General features: G+C 41.9%; 3 protein-coding genes and 1 long non-coding RNA gene across 4 annotated transcripts; 3 read left to right on the top strand and 1 right to left on the bottom strand.

The window, feature by feature from the left end:
- The first annotated feature begins 54 nt into the window (after positions 1-54).
- Positions 55-8,635, top strand: LOC118100108 (ras association domain-containing protein 7). Its single transcript, XM_035144893.2, has 6 exons — positions 55-268; positions 4,162-4,287; positions 5,121-5,762; positions 6,089-6,357; positions 6,485-6,652; positions 7,749-8,635. The coding sequence occupies exons 2-5, from the start codon at positions 4,185-4,187 to the stop codon at positions 6,635-6,637; spliced, it is 1,167 nt and encodes a 388-aa protein (XP_035000784.2). The 5' UTR covers positions 55-268; positions 4,162-4,184; the 3' UTR covers positions 6,638-6,652; positions 7,749-8,635.
- Positions 88-3,700, bottom strand: LOC118102464. The gene is made up of 3 exons (XR_004694693.1): positions 3,615-3,700; positions 1,053-1,175; positions 88-223 (listed from the first exon to the last, which is right to left on the bottom strand). It is a non-coding gene; the product is annotated as an uncharacterized LOC118102464 (long non-coding RNA).
- A 3,303-nt stretch (positions 8,636-11,938) lies between the features above and the next one.
- LOC118101685 (retinal cone rhodopsin-sensitive cGMP 3',5'-cyclic phosphodiesterase subunit gamma-like) lies at positions 11,939-14,699 on the top strand. The gene is made up of 4 exons (XM_035147670.2): positions 11,939-12,097; positions 13,198-13,309; positions 13,907-13,941; positions 14,103-14,699. Exons 2-4 carry the CDS (start codon positions 13,200-13,202, stop codon positions 14,177-14,179), a joined length of 222 nt encoding a protein of 73 aa, XP_035003561.2. The 5' UTR covers positions 11,939-12,097; positions 13,198-13,199; the 3' UTR covers positions 14,180-14,699.
- Positions 14,700-18,189: 3,490 nt separating this feature from the next.
- Positions 18,190-20,233, top strand: guca1g (guanylate cyclase activator 1g). The gene is made up of 4 exons (XM_035146017.2): positions 18,190-18,494; positions 18,591-18,740; positions 19,655-19,751; positions 19,857-20,233. Exons 1-4 carry the CDS (start codon positions 18,300-18,302, stop codon positions 19,976-19,978), a joined length of 564 nt encoding a protein of 187 aa, XP_035001908.1. The 5' UTR covers positions 18,190-18,299; the 3' UTR covers positions 19,979-20,233.
- The last annotated feature ends 657 nt before the right edge of the window (positions 20,234-20,890 follow it).

Here is a 20,890-nt window from a genome sequence, read left to right as displayed (position 1 = left end):
AGGAGATGAACAATAACTTCCTCTCAGGACGATGACAGCACAAAACTCACAATCCTACTGAGATCAAATGCATTTAATTACCTCCCACAACTGAGCTGCACCACTTGTCAGGCGGTGCATCCAGAAGAGCTGCATTCCTCAGCTTCACTCCTCCCCCTGGCTGCAGTGTGTCGGTAGGTGGAGTGTTCGGGTCCCAGCCGCCCTCCAGACTGAGCTCCCGACGCTGAGAAAGATCATCAATGAAACTGAGAGAAGCTCGAATCCACAGGTGAGTGTGTTCCAACTCCTCTTTAACTGCCCTGTCACACGTTTGGAAGGAACAGAGTTCAACTGAAGGAAATGTTTTCACTGCTGATTTCTGTTTCTCAGATAAACAACAGTTGATTTGTTTGTGGACATATTTCATTTCATCAGTATGTTCATGTGTCTTCATTTATCAACAGTACCGTGTTGCACATGATGTCACTGGAGCTTCTTTACTTCAATGACAAAATACTTGAATGAGGTTAAAAACGTTTTTGTGCAACATTTCATTTATAAAACCCTCAAATTATAATTGAATCTTAGTCACTTTCCAAAGAAATTTTAATATTTTCAGTTAATTTCAGATGTGGAGCTGAATATAGTTTGTTTTTAATGATTCTTAGAAATTAAAGTTTCTTGTGTCGAAAAAAAAAAAGCAAAAAGAAACAAAATTGTTTGAGATTTTGTATCTAAGTAAAAAAAGTTGTGATGTGGAGATAAAGTACTTTTTAAGGTAGTAGCCTTAAAACAAAGGCAGCTTCATTTCTGACCTATTTTCAAAGATGACCATTTTTTTTGTAATTAGCTTCCAGGGTTTTGAGGATGTGTGTTTTTTCTGAGTGAGGCTGATACTGAACGTGGTTTTGAACAGTGGAGTGAGTAAACACACCGCTGAGGTATGTACGTATGTGTGGGTGGAGTCAGAGTCCTGCAGGAATGTCGGCGTGTTCTGCAACATTCCTGCCTTCAGCAAATCTGTGTGTGTTCTGCTGCAAACACAACACACACACACATTTCAAACTTCAAACCTGTGGGGGCTCTTCTAGCGTCGGGTCCAGTCACACATGCTCATCAGTTGTCAATGTTGTGTGTCCGCTCCAGGTCACAGTTCTGGCTGCTGGTGAACTTCACTCTGCACAATAGACTGTTCTCTGCACACAAACAATACAAAGTGACAGAATATAAGAGTTTGAGTATAAGAGAACACAACATTAGAGACACACAACTTTACAACAGGGACTGAGTTCTCTGAGAAATCAAGGACAAAATAAAAAATAAACAAAAGATTCTCACAATTTTAAAGAAAGTGAAAGAAAAAACAGTTGTTTTCATCTTGAGCCAAAAGTTATTCAGAGAATTAATAGAAACTTAAATAACAATTTTAAACATCAGTGACGTTACCACCTTTTAACTCAAAACCTTCTGTCATTTTACAAACTAAACAATGAATCAACTTTTGAAAGAACCAATGGAAAATGTGGCTGTTTTTCCTTTTGTCCTTTTTCATGTATCTGAACTTAATTAATTATTTTTCATCAGCAAATGTCTGTACTCTCTACTTCACTACATTTTTACAAAGCATTACGTGACAGGTTCACATTGATTTGTATTTTTAAAAGTAACCAATAAGAAGAGAGGAAGTGTTTCACTGATCCAATCAGAGCGGAGAGGTAGCGTTAGACCCCGCCTCCTGCAGCAGCAGCAGAAACACCAGGTTTCACCGAGACTCAGTGTCTTCAGTATCGTCTCTATTATCCTTGTATTAAACAGAATATACAGAAGCCACAGCTAATGGTGTAGTTGCATTAGGGAATAGGCTACACTCATTAAGTACTTTTATTATTTTTAAAAAGTATTTTCAAAAGAAAGTACTTTCTTGTACTCAAGTAGACAAGTTAATAAGGTACTTTTAGTTTCACTTGAGAAGATTTTAGCCTTTGTATTTGTACTTTTGCTTTAGTAAAATATTTGAGTTCCCCTCTCCACCAATGATGTTTAGAATGACCACAAACCTACACTGTCACAGTAATAACATATATTATTATATACTTTGGTTCCAGTGCCGACAGTCAATGTCTCAGGTGATCAGTTTTGTCAATTAAACAACTTCAGGTCACTTTTCTGGGATTTCAAGTTTCAGCCGAGTTCAGCTGATAAACATAAGTACTAAGTTAATGATCAGAGTTTGGTTCACCGAAACTTGGAGTGTCAACAGTGAGAGTAAAGAATGTTGGCTGATGTGTCAGGTGGTTTAAAAACAGGCGGCTGTTTGTCTCCTGGTCTCACACTTGTCTTTTTGTTGGAGACTGTTGTAGACCCGGACACTGACACCATGAGAGAGTGATATTTCACACTCGTCTCCTCTCTCTGGTTTAAGTGTCAGGTTACTGCACAGCGTGAGAAATATTGTGCCGTTTACTACCTACCGATTCGTAACATCACCTAAAAAGAAATAAAACGGTTTCAAATGTTCTAATCTATATGACCTAGAAGCATATGTATATCATCTAATCCAAACATTCGAGTAAATGCAGCACTTTCTATGTATCACCTAGCATGAGATACAGCGCCTCAGGTTCTATATATAAATCCTGACTTTATACCTTCCCTCATGTTTCCCTTTAATGATACATACTGGTGTAAATCTTAATGAGAACGTGTCATTTTAACCCTTTGATTTTATTGCTCAAAGTCCCTCTACTTCTAAACAGTTGCAGTTATAAATACGACAAAGAGGAAAATTAAATGTCTTTTTATGAAATTAAACATGTAACAAATAAAATGAAAATTAGTTTTTAAAGTTCTTTTGAAGAAAAGTTGCTTTTTAGTTAAACCCCAAAAATGTGCAATCACCTTTTGTTCAGCTAAAACAAATGAAACTGAAATTGCACAAGTATCCTTTCATCTAACAGAACGTACTTAATGCAGCTTTACAAAATGTATCTCTCAACTTTAAGGATTTCTCAAACGCTATAACAATTATTTTCTCTGAATAAAACTGTTACAAAAAACTTAATCAACGACAAGTCGCACAAATAAGGACGAACTATTTAGCTCGAACACTTGAGTGTAAGATTTAGGTGAAAGGATCAATTGGCAGAAAGTGAATAGAAAATAATACGAGTGTGTTTAATCTAAATTGTACAGAATGTTGTTTTCTTTACCCTAGAATGAGCCTTTATATATAAATAGTTCATCTATAAATACTTTATATTTACATATGGAGCAGCCATGTTTTTTACAATAGCCCAGACTGGACAAACCAAACACCTTTTGGCTAACAGCTAGCATATAGCTATTAGCTGTAGCTATTAGCTCCCTAAACTCTCTAAAACAGTCAAAACGCTGAACAGACGAATCACACACTTTTCACTAATGAGCCAGAGAACTTTAGAAACATTAATATAAGTACCTGGTTTACTTTAGTAGCCGTTAGCTACGTTAGCACCATGCTAGCAGAGATGACCACAGATGGCTAGCAGCAGGCTAACAGCTAACACAGTTGATTAACTCCCTAAACATTTAAAAACACTATAAAAAAAACTTCTTAATAATGATCCAGAAAACTTCAGAGACATTAATCACAATACCTGGTTTACTTGAGTAGCTGTTAGCTACGTTAGCTCAACACGCTACATGCTGAGTGACAGCACTCACACTTCCTCTCCTCTCTGTTAGTCCCGCCCCTTAACTAATCTTCTTCTTCTTCTTTTTTTTCTTTTCTTTTTCTTTTCTTCTTCTTCTTCTTCTTCTTCTTCTTCTTCTTCTTCTCCTTCTCCTCCTCCTCCTTCTTCTTCGTTGGTTTAGCAGTGGGTGGTAACCAGCATCAAGGTGCATTACCTCCATCTACTGATATTAATGGAAACAAATGTAGGACCAATCAGATGAAGGAACACGTACTTATACACTTATATACGTAATATAGACTGGCACAGCTTTTACTGTAGTTATGGTAGGATTTATACTGATATAGTTTAATTTGGGAGTTTTTCTACTATGTATATATTCTGGGGGTTTTATACGATGTATAAACTATGTATAAACCAAGGGGTTACATGAAAATGTGTTGGTTTTAATTTGTCTTTACTTCTAACCGAGGTACAGTGTAGTGATGTGTACATGTATCGCCCCCTGCAGGTGGAGCCTGGTGCTGCTGAGGGATGGAGCTGAAGGTGTGGGTGGAGGGCGTGGTCAGGGTGGTGTGCGGTTTATCACTGAACACTTCCTGTCAGGAGGTTGTGATCACTTTGGCACAAGCGATTGGTGAGTCTGTCCGTTTTCCTTCAGCACGTGATACACACTTTGTATTCTAGTTCTTTGAATGTGGAGACATGAAGTACTTTGTTCTCACTGAGAGTATTCCTGCTCACCAGAGGAGGAACACAGTACTTCCTGGATTCTATGAACATGGACTCTTTAGTTTAATACTTGCTGAGCAGGCTAATGGTGGGATAGTTCTGGACATGAGTTCTGTGCCCATCTCAGACAATCTGTATATTTTCATCTTGACTTTAAGGTCTTCAAATTGGAACATCGTCAGAATATCGTACACTTTGTCCTGCAGTTTGTTATGATGGGGTGCACTGCAAAATATGTTACTGGAACAAAAATATAAACTGTTGCTGAAAAAGATTTACATACCACCACCTGTCAATCCACCGGCACGCCCACCTACACCTTCCACCTGCACCCATTGGACGGTACTAGCTGTCAATCACACTGTGGTATCCCCCCTGAAACTCATAAACTCACAAACTCCTGAATGTTTACTGACGTTATAAAGTGAGAAGTAGAGTCACTTTCTATAGACTTCTATAGAAACCACCAGTGGAGTCGCCCCCTGCTGGTCAGTACAGAGAACACAGGTTTCAGGGACTTACTCATTGGTTTCACTTTCCCAACCTGGAGTCCACGTCCATTTGATTGAGTGTCTATAGACACCACTGCAGCTTATTATGGAGCATTATGTCTGTGAATTTTTTATACACTAGAATCTTATTTTGTATTTTACCTTCTTTGAATTTGAAATCATTGTTTAAAATTGTATATTTGTGCTTCTGGATATGAATTGTTCATGTTTGTATTTTTTCTGGTAGGTCAGACAGGTCGTTACATCCTCATCTTAAAGTTGCGAGGGAATGAGAGACAGCTGGTTGCTGACGACTGTCCTCTGCAGCATCTGGCCCATCTGGGGCAGCTGGCTACCGAGGTCCAGTTCATTCTGCGGAGGACCGGCCCCAGTCTCAGCGGTGGTCCAGACACGCCAACCACAGGGAGACGCCTTCCCCTACCCAGACCCTCAGAACCAGAGCCCCTCAGACGCAGGGAGCCACAAAAGTCTCTCACTTTTAATCTGGGTCACGCAACTTATTCCAAGGGGACCAAACCAAACAGGACCATCCACAGAGCATCCCCTGAACCACGGGCCTCCCCCGTCTCTTTCTTAGACGCTCCCGACCCCCTGAACGCTGTTTCCTCTCACCCCTCCACAGAGGATGTGTTTAGGAAGATTCTACAGCAACAGAGAAGATTAGAAGACCTGGAGGTTCAGCTTCAAGCTCTGGAGGAGGAGACACAGGGGTGGGAGCGGGAGGGGCCGTCTACGGTTCCATGTCTGAGTCCGGACGCTGCAGAGGAACTGGAGGAGCTGCAGTGGCGGCTGAGGCAGAATGAAGCAGAGCTGATGAACAGAGGACACTGGGAGGAAAAGCTACAGACAGAGACAGACAGAGAACGAGGTACGTGTTGAAATCCGTCCACACTGTCCACAGAGTGTCTTCATAGGGCAAATAGATGTGTGACTTATAATGTCGTACATGTTTGGAACAAATACATGAATTTCACTTTGCCAGTTCAAACATGTTTGAAAAATAAGATGAGAAACACAAATTTGAGACGTAATTATGTTTATTTACATATTTGTTCTGTTTTTGCTTTATTGTTTTGTACCAAATTTCTTGAGGAAATTGAATATGCGGACTAAAATAATCCAGAATGAATGAACGAATGAAAGAATTCTTTGACATTTCAAAAACAATGAATTTGAATTCACTGTTGTGAGCAGAGATGCACAGACGTCTACAGCAGATACACTCCTCGGTGGGTGATCAAAGTCACGAGATCAAGGAGCTCGCGGCTCATTCTGCACACCTGGAACACGACATTCAGCTCACAGCCTACAGACAAAGCTCGCAGGAAGCCGCTCAGCAGCAGGAGGAGGCGCTGAGGCCCCTGAGGGAGGAGCTTCACAACCGCCATCAGCACGCAGAAGAACTGGACGCAACGTTGTCAGGGACACAGGGGGAGCTCCACGCTGCAGACAGCATGCTTCAGGTAAAACACCTCCATCTTATCTCACTTCAGCAGAACTACAGTAATCAGTGGATGTATGGTATGCAATGTCAATAAGAGAATTTGAAGAAGTACACGTTGGTAACATCCTATTTTCTGCTTCCTGTAGGAGAGACAGGAGCTGGTTGAGGAGCTGAATAAGGAGCTGAGACAGTGTAATCTGCAGCAGTTCATCCAGCAGACCGGGGCTCCACAAGCTGAGCAGACAAACTCCCTGCTCGTCACTGACGTTTACCTCAGCAGCGCCGGAGTGATCGAGTAACTCAACGCTGCCACTGTACGTCAGCAGGATGTTTTCTATATATCAGTGTTAGGACATAACATAACTATAATAGTTGTTATTCTTGTTATTATTTTAGTATTGCTGTAGCATAAAAGAAAACATATTGGCAGTGAAACTGAAGCTCAGTTTGACGCTGAGGTGAAAAACGTTTTAACTTCTTAGATCAAATGAAAACAACAATAAAACAAGTGTTCAGAGACTGTGACTAAAGACGGACGACAGTACGACTCACCAGAAGAGTCTCGCTCTCCACCTGGTGGCTGGCTGCAGTATAGGTCACAAACCCCGCCTCCTCCACGTTAGCAGATAGGACATGGACCAAACATACACCTCGTCCACACTAATGCAGATATTCAGCTAAAAAACCTTCTGCGTCTTCCTTTGGTGCCGGTTGCCAGTGTTTTACTGAAATGGAGATTTTGACAAACTCATAAACTCTGGTATCTGGGTATCCATGGAAACAATGACAGCTCACTTCACACATGTTGCTATGTGTAATGAGCATGAGCCACAATCAATAACAGGAATGGCGGCTGTACACTGGTTGACTGGAGAATTAGATCACTGAGTGTGCTCACGTTTGTCTCTGGCAGATCGTTTATCTTTATCACCACCTAGTGGCCCGGCATGGATGTTTGAAATATTATATTTGAAACATATCCACAGTAGTAAGATGGTTTCTGTCATTTTAGACAGTTCTTATCTCACTGATTTTCAAGTGTTCATGTTTCTGATCAGTTTTAATTAGTTATTTGATGATATAAAATTGGCTGAGACGTCATGATTGACAGCTGAGACGGACTCATGATTAATGATTGAGCGTATTTATCGGCGAGACCTCGATACCACGACACCATTACTGCACCGACTGTGACTCCAAATGGGCAAGATGGCAGCTTTCGTGTCCAGGATAGTTTGGCTTCGTTTCTCAGTAGTGGGAAGAAGTGAAGACACGACGTCTTTACATCTTGATTTTCAGTCGATGGTTTAATTTAACATAAAGCTCCGAAAACTCCAGTTCTGATGATTACATGCTCAAATAAAGAGAAAGCAAATCATGACAATGTTGTTTTCTCTTTTTCTACTGCAGGACAATGAAGGAAGAAAACATGGTGCAGACCCTACAGTGTGTGTGTGTGTGTGTGTGTGTGTGTGTGTGTGTGTGTGTGTGTGTGTGTGTGTGTGTGTGTGTGTGTGTGTGTGTGAGTCTTGATAATTTATCAAATAAATGATAAAGAACAAATGTATTTTTGCTTGTTTTGTTGTTGACTTTTCATGTGGATGCTACTCAGTCACATGACAGCAGAGGCGGGATATGACTGGATTGGATATACTTAGCTTAGCATAATAAACCTGAACAAATTCAGACTTGTCAAGTTCAAGTAAAAGAAATTTTAAAAAGTCGTGTTACAGCTGCAAGATTCTCAACTGGATGGTTTTACAAACAGAATCTGGTATAAATATAACAACCTGCTGACGGTTATACAGCAGCACTAGAATGAGGAAAGATAAAAGGTAAATTTAGTATTTTGTTATGTAAAACAGCAAACTTTAACTACTCAGCCAAGCCCAAGGCATTATGGGGCATCGCCCACCCCTCCATCAGCATAGTGGTGAGTAGATAATGAGAGAATTTTAGTTTTTGTTCAAACTATTGTGCAAGTAATACAGGTCCAGTTAAGCCCACAACTGGGTGAATGGATATTAAACACACCAACAAGGAATTCTCAGCCAACAGATTTTAGTTTTGAAATGAGAAAGCCAATGGGTATCGGGGTTTTTTTTCTGAATCAATACTTAAAAAATGTTACCGTTAGATGGAAATTACTTTAACAACATTAACATTTTTCGTATGCTAAGATTAATATCCCTTCCACTTTTCCCACAAGGCTCCATCATCAAAGACTGACCACCATAGGTTGGTCAGTCTTTACTGTCTTTGAGAGAACACAACATTTATCATAATGGAACCATTTTCTACCACAGACATTTCTCATAAAGCTGAATAAACCTATCAAATAAAAAGTCTTTGATCTTGTGTGAAATTCCTTTGATGACAATAAATGACTATGAAGCATTTGTCACATATAGGCTTTGATCCCCAGCTGGTGGTTATACAACAGAAGGACTTTACTCACTATTCAACCACAGTTTATAACCAGAATTCAACTCACTGAGAAAAACTACCCAGTGACAATGATCCCAAACCAATTGGATCGACACTCAGGCGTGTTTCTGGTAATCCCGTCAAGACCCCAGCAGGTCATCGAGCAGGATGAGTCCGAGTTGGACACATCCGAGCTGTACGAACCTGAGGGGGACATTCCTGCGCTAGTCGTGTCTGAGGGGGGCGTACCCGAGCTGGTCGTATCTGAGGGGGACGAGTTGGACAAGTCCAAGCAAAGCATGGATCAGGATGAGTCTGATGAAGACGAGTCTGAGGACGAGTCTGTGTGGTATGAACCTGTGATCGACTTATCCAAGCAGAGGATGGAGCAGGATGAGTGTGATGAAGACGAGTCTGATGAGGATGAGATTGACACACCTGTGCAGAACGAGTCTGATGAAGACGAGTCTGATGAGGACGAGTCTGATGAAGAGGAGTCTGAAGAGGAAAAGTCTGATGAAGACAAGTCTGATGAGGACGAGTCAGATGAAGACACGTCTGATGAAGACGAGTCTGAAGAGGATGAGTCTGATGAAGATGGGTCTGATGAAGAAGAGTCTGATGAAGAGGAGTCTGAAGAGGACAAGTCTGATGAGGACAAGTCTGATGAGGACAAGTCTGATGAGGACAAGTCTGATGTGAACAAGTCTGATGTGAACAAGTCTGATGAGGACAAGTCTGATGTGAACAAGTCTGATGAGGACAAGTCTGATGTGAATGAGTCTGATGAAGACGAGTCTGACGAGTCTGACGAGGATGAGATGGACAGGGCAAATCCAAGCTAAGCATATTCCAGCTGGACATAAGCGAGCTGGACATGTCCCAACTACAAATACACAACATGGACGAAGCAGTCCACACAGAAATGGACAAAGTTGTGTTGAGGGTCATCGTAGACAAATTTCTCTCGAAGGCTGGACATCAGGCAAATTGGAGGTACAGCACGTCAGTGATCCAGAGCATCATCGAGCGTCTGTGGGAGTCGATATGGGCAGAGGTCAAAAACCAACATTTTGTCATCACCCCAGACACATGCAGACACCTCCACAGGGACGTTTACGAGACGCTGTGTGAGAGGTTGTCCCGTAAAGACAAGCTGATGACGCTCCTCAGTTTACAGGAACCGTCATTAGACATGTACGTCGCGGCCACGTTCAGACAGCACCTGACTTTACCCAGAGACCACAGCGCCACAGGGACGGTGCGGAAGTTGTTCAGCTCCGTATCGACAACAGACCGAATATCAACACTGACGATATCATAGTTAAGCAGCAATGACGTTTCACAAGTTAAAATCAGATAAAAATCTGCAGTCTCAGATTTTTACATCATCTCCTTGAGGAAGTAACAAATGACAAATCTCTTAAAACCATTAACCAGAGACGAAGCCATCAAATAAAAACTGCTCCTGCCTCTGCGCTGAGGGGTGTAGTTCACAGACACAGGTTAATACTTAGGTAAGAGATTTAACACACAACAAAACCACAACACAATCATCATGTCTGATTGTTTTCATCAAGATCCATGAAAAAGTCTCAAAGAAATCGAGGAACATGTTGAAAAATGCCCTGAACATCTCACATTGTTAAGGAAAGTGAGAACTGCTGCACAGACTCCACCTGCACGGTGTTCGATTCCGAGATATTCACTCAAACGACACGAGTCCCACATCATGAACTCAGGTGGCCACCACCTCTGCTCTTATGTCACTGCTGACACAACCAGTTACAGTCATGTTGTTGTGCGTTAAGTAACGAGGTGGTGGGGTTGTATAGTTGATTATGTCACACGCACACGTACACACACACACACACACACACACAGGTATGCTGTTGTCAGTGGTCTTTCTGTCTGTTGCTGTGTCTGCTCCACTGACCTGACGAGTAAATACTGAAACACACTGTTTGAGGGGGAAATAATCTGAAGGTAATATTCTTGTATGGTTTGTTCTCACCTGGAGAGAGAGAGAGAGAGAGAGAGAGAGAGAGAGTGTGTGTGTGTGTGTGTGTGTGTGTGTGTGTGTGTGTGTGTGTGTGTGTGTGTGTGTGTGCGTGCTCTAATCTAGTCTGATCTAATTGCTTTGTAATCTAGTCCAACGTGATCGTATCTTTTATCTAATCCAGTCTGGTCTGACCTCGTCTGTCTCTCTAGAATCAGAAGGAACTGGAGATGAGCTCGTGACACTTTCTTAAGTTTTGCTCATTATCAAACCAGAGAAACTTTCACTGTCCCTCAAGTGAGTTGGTTTATTTCCTTACTTATTATCAGTACTACTCACTTTGGTATTAGTTTACTGTCTCATGTCACCTCTCCTCTTTTCTGTTGCTTTTAATATTGGTTCTGAAAACACACTTTATATTTATACTTCACTTACAATACAATTACAATTTATTTATATTTATACTTTTGTTTTTTAGCTTTAATTCTATTGTTTATTCTCTGTATTCTTGGAGCATTCTCTCCTTCAGGATTAATAAAGTCTCACATCATCTCATTTTATCTTATCATACTTGTGTATTTCCATAAACATCTGTACTTGAGTCCAACAACGAGTAATGCAACATCAATTAAAAGGACCAGCGAAAGAAAATGATAAAAGAAAAGTTCAAGTATATCACAAGTATTTAAAATCAAATCAAGTAAAATCAGTAAAAGCCGTTTTGAGAGATGATTTAAAAACCAAGTCTGTGTTCTGTGTTTCCTCAGGTAAACTATTTCAGACTTTTAGGGCCTAATATGTATAATATTTTATATAAACTGTGTATAAAGCAGCTGCAGCAGCCACAACAGCAACAAGCTGCTCACACACTGATGCTTCAGTTATGATCGTGTAATGATTTCATATCAATCAATAAGTCAATCATTTGTTATTTGCACATCAGGTTTCGTAACACAAAGTACAGAATACAGATATATATAAAGAGATATGAGAGGAAAGTCATGAGGTAAACATGTAAACACCTGAGTGATGAGCTGTTCCCTCAGTGACCTGAGACGCTTCATGTGAGGTAACCAGCCGTACGTGGGGGAAACAGGGTCCTGACGTGGTGAGCACATGTTGTACCACAGGTACGAGCTGTTCTCACGGTTATAAGCTTATCCCTGAAAATACCCCCCCTCATCTCCATTAAGGGCTTTGAGTACGAGCGCTGCAGGTATATAAACACAGAGTCTGAGCCACAGAGCAGAGAGACTGCAGAAAGAAAGAGACGCTGCTCTTTGTTCTGCATTTCTTCTTTCACTCAGCAGCTCCATCCACCCATCACCTGCAGGTAAGACTCACAACTACAGACTCACAACTACAGACTCACAACTACAGACACACAACTACACACTCACAACTACAGACTCACAACTACAGACTCACAACTACAGACTCACAACTACAGACTCACAACTACAGACTCTCAACTACAGACTCACAACTACACACTCACAACTACAGACTCACAACTACAGACTCACAACTACAGACTCACAACTACAGACTCTCAACTACAGACACACAACTACACACTCACAACTACAGACTCTCAACTACAGACTCACAACTACAGACTCACAACTACAGACTCACAACTACAGACTCACAACTACACACTCACAACTACAGACTCACAACTACAGACTCACAACTACAGACTCACAACTACAGACTCACAACTACAGACTCACAACTACAGACTCACAACTACAGACTCACAACTACAGACTCACAACTACACACTCACAACTACACACTCACAACTACAGACTCACAACTACAGACTCACAACTACAGACTCACAACTACAGACTCTCAACTACAGACACACAACTACACACTCACAACTACAGACTCTCACACTACAGACTCACAACTACAGACTCACAACTACAGACTCACAACTACAGACTCACAACTACACACTCACAACTACAGACTCACAACTACAGACTCTCAACTACAGACTCACAACTACAGACTCTCAACTACAGACTCACAACTACAGACTCTCAACTACAGACTCACAACTACAGACTCACAACTACAGACTCACAACTACAGACACACACATTTGTAAAAGCTTCTGAGAAATCTTGTTTCCAGTGAAGAGGCCGGATGTAAACAGCATTTTTCCATATATATCTTTTTTGAAAGATATGAACTTCAACAGATATAAAGAAAATAATGAAGACATATTTTTATTTTAAGACACTTAATGAAATATGACAGATCATCAGAAACACTGAAAACATAATTAACTTTAATAAATGTAACATATCCAACAGCTCATCTCACTAAGACTGATTATGAGTTCAGACTGATGAGTCTGCACATGTAAACTGTTCCTTTCACATTTCAACATGTCAAACTTTATTGTTCTCACAGACATGAACGCAGCAGTGGCAGCACCTGGAGGAAACAAGGCCGCACCCCCCAAGTTCAAACAGAAGGAGACGAGACAGTTCAAGAGCAAAGCTCCCAAAGCTGGACAGAAGGGGTGAGTTGGGAGGGGGAGTGGAGAGAGAGGAGGTGAGAGAGAGAGAGAGAGAGAGAGAGAGAGAGAGAGAGAGAGAGAGAGCGAGAGAGAGAGAGGAGAGAGAGAGAGACAGAGGGAGAGAGAGAGGGGGGAGGGTGAGAGAGAGAGAGAGAGAGAGAGAGAGAGAGAGAGAGAGGGGGAAGAAGGAGAAAAGAAGAGAGTGGAAGAGGAGAGAGAGGGAGGTGAGAGAGAGAGAGAGAGAGAGAGAGAGAGAGAGAGAGAGAGAGAGAGAGAGAGAGAGAGGAGAGAGAGAGAGAGAGAGAGAGAGAGGAGAGAGAGAGAGAGAGAAGGGGTTGAGTGGGACAGAGAGAGAGAGAGAGGGGGGAGAGAGAGAGGAGGGTGAGAGAGAGAGAGAGAGAGAGAGAGAGAGAGAGAGAGAGGGAGAGAGAGAGAGAGAGGAGAGGAGGAGAGAGAGAGAGAGAGAGAGAGAGAGAGAGAGAGAGAGAGAGAGAGAGAGAGAGAGAAGGGGTGAGTGAGAGAAACGGGGGTGAGTGTGGAGGAGATAAAGAGAGAGACAGAAACTATCTTGTGTTAACTTGTCCTCTGATCTGTCCTCAGATTTGATGATGTTCCAGGGATGGAGAGTCTTGGAGGTAAATATTGATCCCAGTGAAAAGCGATTCATGATTATTGATCCCAGTGAAAAGTGATTCATGATTATTGATCCCAGTGAAAAGCGTTCCTTGATCGGAGCCTAGAACTCTAGACGTTGTCAAAGTGACTGATTGTAACTCGTGGTCCTCCTCGGCTGCAGGTGCGGAGGTGGTCTGCCCCTGGGAGGCGTTTGGAGACATGGAGCTGAGCGACCTGGCTCAGTTCGGCCTCGTTTAGCTCTGGAGCCAAAAGGAAACAGTTTATTCCTGGCGGCTGCGATCCAGCAGCTTTTCTTTCTCCTTCCTCACAAACTCTCCCTCAAGCTGTGGAGACGAGTCTGATGATGGAACCATCCGAGGACGACTGATGAGAGGAGAAGACTTGAGTGGAGGAACAAGCTCATGGACGGCAGCACCCAGAATGACTCTTCTCCTGTCGTCTGCCCCCAGCCGCAGGTGGTAGCATCAGTCTGAGCTCTACGTTATCTTTACATGTCAGTGATGTCAGGAAGTCTGTGTTGTGGACTTGACGTCCTGTGTAGCCCGGCACACGTGTAAGAGTGTAACACGCTGTACCGCTGCTCGGGTTCAGTCACAGAGACGATCAGGAATCAACACGTCTTCAATGTAAATAATGTGAATGTCTGTCTATCTATCTGTCTATCTATCTATCTATCTATCTATCTATCTATCTATCTATCTATCTATCTATCTATCTATCTATCTATCTATGATATAATAAAATCCGTTTTAGTGTATTTTACTCGTGTTTGTCTTTATTCCATCTGTGAACGATGTGATGAATTCATTACACGTCAGTTAAATATTCTGTAATTCACTGGAGACACGACTCGTTCAGCAGCGTCACACTTCAGAAGAACGAGCTCAGAGTTCAGTTTATTAAGTTTAAAATGAACTAGTTCACATTCATATCTTCAGCTCTTCAACCTCTTGTAACTCACCAGGTAACAGTGGACACGGCCGAGGTCACATGTCTGAAGGTCAGTCAGTATCATGCGAAACCTCGTTAGAGCAGAGAGACGCTAAACAACTTCACCTGCGCCAGACACAGTTCAAACTACAGGCGACCAAATCAACACAAAACACACAAACTGTACACGTCCACTAAACACACAAACTGTACACGTCCACTAAACACACAAACTGTACACGTCCACAACACACACACAAACTGTACACGTCCACTAAACACACAAACTGTACACGTCCACTAAACACACAAACTGTACACGTCCACAACACACACACAAACTGTACACGTCCACAAAACACACAAACTGTACACGTCCACAAAACACACAAACTGTACACGTCCACAAAACACACAAACTGTACATGTCCACAAACACACAAACTGTACACATCCACTAAACACACACAAACTGTATACGTCCACAAAACACACAAACTGTACACGTCCACAACACACAAAAACTGTACACATCCACTAAACACACACAAACTGTACACGTCCACAACACACACAAACTGTACACGTCCACAACACACGCAAACTGTACACGTCCACAAACACACAAACTGTACACATCCACTAAACACACACAAACTGTATACGTCCACAAAACACACAAACTGTACACGTCCACAAACACACAAACTGTACACATCTACTAAACACACACAAACTGTATACGTCCACAAAACACACAAACTGTACACATCCACTAAACACACACAAACTGTACACGTCCACTAAACACACACAAACTGTACACGTCCACTAAACACACAAACTGTACCATTCCACAAACACACAAACTGTACACGTCCACAACACACACAAACTGTACACGTCCACAAAACACACAAACTGTACACGTCCACAAACACACAAACTGTACACATCCACTAAACACACAAACTGTACACGTCCACTAAACACACAAACTGTACACGTCCACAAACACACAAACTGTACACGTCCACAAACACACAAACTGTACACGTCCACAAACACACAAACTGTACACGTCCACTAAACACACAAACTGTACACGTCCACTAAACACACAAACACGTCTCTCAGTTTACTCCCGATGAAGAACTCACCAACTTAGATCATGTTCACCTGTTGTGATGATGACGTCTTTTAATTGTTTGAATAAGCCAGAGGAGAATTAGCTCAGATCAAAGGAAGGTCGTTTCCTCTCTGAGACTCTGAAGCTTCATGTGTTCATAGTTTCCTTTGATCTGTTAGTTCTGGTTTCACGTTGTAATTTAGGGACAAAAGAGTTTAGTCTGACAAACGTACGTCCTGTGGTCATCACCTACGTGGGCGGAGTCTACCTATACTACAGTACTAGAGTACTCCACAATACTACAGTACTATAGGTATACAGCAGCTCCTCTCGTCCATCAAAACAAGTGAGTGAATTGATATTATCATCAGTTTATAATCTGACATTTGTGAGTTTTTAGAAGTTGAAAATAACAGTTTGTACTATTTTTCTCAATAGCAACTCAAGTCGATTTCTTATGATGAAATATGACGGCCGTGTTTAAGAAAATAAATCTGAGACTTCAAGAATAAAGTTGCAACATTATGTGATTAAAGTCGTAATTTAACGCGATAAAAATTAAGAATTATACGATTCTCCTTGCTACTTATTTCGTACATTTCCTTTTACCTCCCCATTTGTCTAAAAAAATATGACTTTTCTTTTGTAAAATTATATATTTACATATATATATATACATATTGTCCTGGAGCACGAGATGCTCAATGAGATCTGGTCTGTTGTCAGATTTTGATCCTCAGGTTTAACTCACTGATCCGGACTCGTGTTGTGTCCCTGCTGTCGGATCAGCACAGTAGAATAATGCAGAGAGTTAATAAGCAGCTCAGTCCAGCACTTAGAAGTTATTAACAGCATTTATATAAAGAGTCTGAATATACGAGGGGGTGAAGTGTTGCTGCCTCTGAGTGAAATGACTCGATTGTTTCTCCAGACGTTTCCAGGATGAACGCAGCCGCAGGTGAAGGACACAAGGCGGCGCCGCCCAAGTTCAAGCAGAAGGAGACGAGACGGTTCAACAGCAAAGATCCCAAAGCTGGACAGAAGGGGGCTCTGAAATCCATCCTCCACATTTCATCCACATTCAGTCACTTATGTTTGAGATTCATTTTCATGGAGATTTACTTTGTAGTTAATTTATCATCTCAGTTTTATGTTTGTTAACCTTAATAACATCACATACAGTAAATATAATGTTTTCTTCATTGAGATCTGGATCTCTATTCCCCTCAATGAGGGATCATGAAGAGTGGTGGTTAGTACATTTATCCAATCAAGCAACAAAACACAACACAGAACAAAACAAGACAAGAAAGAAAACATCTGTTAAAAAGCTTCTGTATAAAATATGTTTTAATCACTGATTTGCTGCTGATTCTACGACGATGTGAAGAGTCAGTTTCATGTTGTTGATTTGAACGTTACACGATATTCGTTTAAAACCATTTTTGTCAGAAAAACATAATAACACAATGTTTACAGCCAGAATCTCCTTTGGTTCCAGATGTAATAGAAACTGCACTTTTCACTGAACTGAACCAAGTGCTTCACAAAATCAAAAAATGAATCAACTAAAATAAAAGCTATTCAATCAATTCAGCAACAAATTATAAACATATTAAGGTCGAGACCTTCAAAGTTATATAGAAACCAACAGATCCCACATGAACAACATGACATGACCCCTGGTGGCTAAACTCCGCCTCCTCCATGTTAGCAGATGGACCAAACTAAAAAACTCAGATGTAGTGAAGTTGATGTTAGTTTCTGTTATTTTTTACTGTTCTCATCATACTGACTATAAACTATTGTTATTATGGTTACTGTGGTTATTGTGGTTGAATAATTACATACACATTAATTTGTTCCCTCAGATAAAAATATCTGTCACACACACAGACACACAGACACACACACACACACAGACACACAGACAGACACACACACACACACACACACACACACACACACACAGACACACACAGACACACACACACACTGGTTTAATTGACCCCTGCTGATTGATAGTTAACTAGATCTCTCAGTTTGGCGCCTGCTCACAGAAACATTGGCAGATTTTCAGACCTACTTGGACGACGCCTCTCTGACCAAAGATCATGAGATTAAGGATTAGTGAGGAGGACCTGTGGCGGGACTCCCCCCCGCTCACTGAAGCTCGTTGGACCGGAGTGTGAGAGCACAGATGCACCAGTGGCCTGGAGACAGAAGCCAAGTCTCAGGACAGAACATCAGCTGGGACCAGACTCCATCGGTCAGTGTGGACCTCTGTCCTCGAACGCCATGGGGCAGGAGGGGAGCCACAACGAGGCCATGGACTTGGCAGAAATTCAGGACCTGTGCATCGTTTACATGAGGGAGTGTCCGAGCGGAGCCCTGCACTTACACGAGCTGAAGAGGATATTCGGAGTTCCCAGCAGCTCTGCAGAGGAGTCCCTCTACATCGAGACGGTGTTTCACTCCTTTGACACGAACAAGGTAAATCACACTCTCTGCTTCCTAATTCCACTCTTAGATTCTCAGTAGGTATTATTATTATTGTTATAACTGTGACTCTGTGTTACTTGTCGCCAGGATAATACGCTCGATTTCCTCGAGTACGTGGCAGCACTTCATTTGATCTTCAGGGGAAATCTGGAGGACCGACTCAAATGGTCCTTCAAGATGTACGACAAGGACGGAAACGGCAAGTTGGACCGACAGGAGGTGAAACGCATCATTCGGGTAAGACGGACGTGTGCAGCGGTTCATTCAGGACTTTTACTTCTCTGTACGTTATTCAATGTGAACAGAATAGAAAAGTGAGGATGGATATTCAGCAGAAATGAGCTGGTTTCATAACACAAATCCTGTGGAGGCAGATAAGAGCTGTGTGCCAGTGGCAGGGCTCAGGGCCGGGGTCACGACCTTCAGGGCCTCAGGGTATTACAGGAGCTGTTTTTAACTTTACTCTGCTGGACTTTACTCTAAGCCTCTAAACTGGGAAACGTAAAATTAGACCAGTGGCCATAAAGAACTGTTTCAATATAAAAGAACAAATCCAAGTGGTCTGATAACAAATTATTTATTTCTTATAAAACATTGTTAAAAAAAGGTGGAGGGAAAAAAAGATCCCAGCTCAGCTGCTTAATCTGCATCCGCACAAAATGTGATGAGTTCTTCTCAGACCCGTCACTGCATTATCAAAAACATCAACTTTTTATATTTACATAATTTAGCTTTTTTTCTGATGTCAAAAATAAGTCACACAATGTAAAGAAGAATTCAAACATGTTATATAAAACACCTGACACTGACACATTGTATTTATAACAAACATCAAATAAGATAGAACAAGTACAAAATAAAAATACATACAGATAAAAGTAAAGTAAGGAAAAGATGGAGGGAGGTTGACATCAGCATTTGATGTAATTTATATGATGTTAAGTATTTTTCCCCAAATCTTCGAGGTTATAATATAATGTTGTTATTTTGTAAATGGAGTCATAGAGATGAGGTTTTGTGTTTGTGATTCTAACGACGTTAACCTGCTCACTGACAAACGGACCGAGAGCAGAGGTCACGAAACAGCTGTGACTTTGTCTCACTTCTTAAAGTGACTTTGATCTCAGACACTATTTTCCTGTTTCTCACAGATTATTTATAAAATCAAGGTGCAGACGAGTGACGTCACTTTGTCTCCGTCTGAAATCTGTGACAGGATCTTTGATCTGGTCGACCAGAACCATGACGGTGAGTACGATGATCAGAATGAAGAGTTTGAAATCAAAATGATTTGATGTCGGGATCTTTCTTCCTTTCATCACATGTGACGTCCTCAGTGTTTCTGACCCACAGGTCAGATCACGTTGTCTGAGTTCATGGAGGGAGCTCAGAAAGACGAGTGGGTCATGAACTTGCTGAAGCTGGATGTCAACGCCACCGGCTGGGTCATCCAGAACCGTGGGAAAGTACCGTGACCCTGAGGCCTGGTGGGCTCACGGCTCACGTGTTCCTGGTTTGAGCCCGACACTGAGGCATTGTCGTCAGACCGCAGGGTTTAAATGACTGTTTGCTGCGAACTTCCTGTGACTCTGAGCTGGAGGGCAGTGCAGCCGCAGTTCTGTCGGGATTTTAACGTTTGGTGCGAAGGTTCAAGGTCGTCGCTGCACACATGGAGTGTGCGGCACAGAGGAAACGTCTCCAACTGAGACACAACACTCAGAGAGTTTCATAAACACACATTTTATATGTTAGTGGAGGAGGCTCAGTGAGAAGCTCCAGCTGAACCAGGGAGAGGGGATTGGAACATCTGAGACTAGTTGGACAATCGACTCTCCCTGGATTCAAAAGGCAGAGAACATGGAGAAGAACTCGCTGGAGCATCAGGAGGAGATCAAACAGCTGCAGAAGGATCACACTCTTCAGCTGGAGGAGACTGAAACAGCAGCTGGTGGAGAAACAGATGGAAGAACACAGCAACACCGTCTGAAAACTCACAGAACGTGCACTTAAAGTCCTCTCAGTCACTGCTGGCGTCCAGCTTTCCAGCTCAGTCTCTCCTTCATGAGTTTCACTGCGTCTCTTCCTGTCTCTTCCCATGTGTCTCTGTGTCCGTGTCTCTCCTCTGGCAGCTGCTGCCTTTTGAATCCAGGGAGACTTGATTGTCTAACTTGTCTCAGATGTTCCAATCCCCTCTCCCTGGTTCAGCTGGAGCTTCTCACTGAGCCTCCTCCACAAATATTTAATATACTTATACACACAGTATTCATTAATATTGCATGTTTTTACTTTTAGAAATGAATTGAAACCACAGTAGAACTGTAAACAAGGTAATGACCCCAACATCCATCAGATCACTTCTTATATTTACATCACTGATTATTTCAGTT

This window comes from Hippoglossus stenolepis, chromosome 1, assembly GCF_022539355.2.
Source record: "Hippoglossus stenolepis isolate QCI-W04-F060 chromosome 1, HSTE1.2, whole genome shotgun sequence".
NCBI classification, from domain to species: Eukaryota; Metazoa; Chordata; class Actinopteri; order Pleuronectiformes; family Pleuronectidae; genus Hippoglossus; species Hippoglossus stenolepis.
Note: the sequence above shows the minus strand (reverse complement) of the source record. Positions and strands in the feature narration are given on the sequence as shown.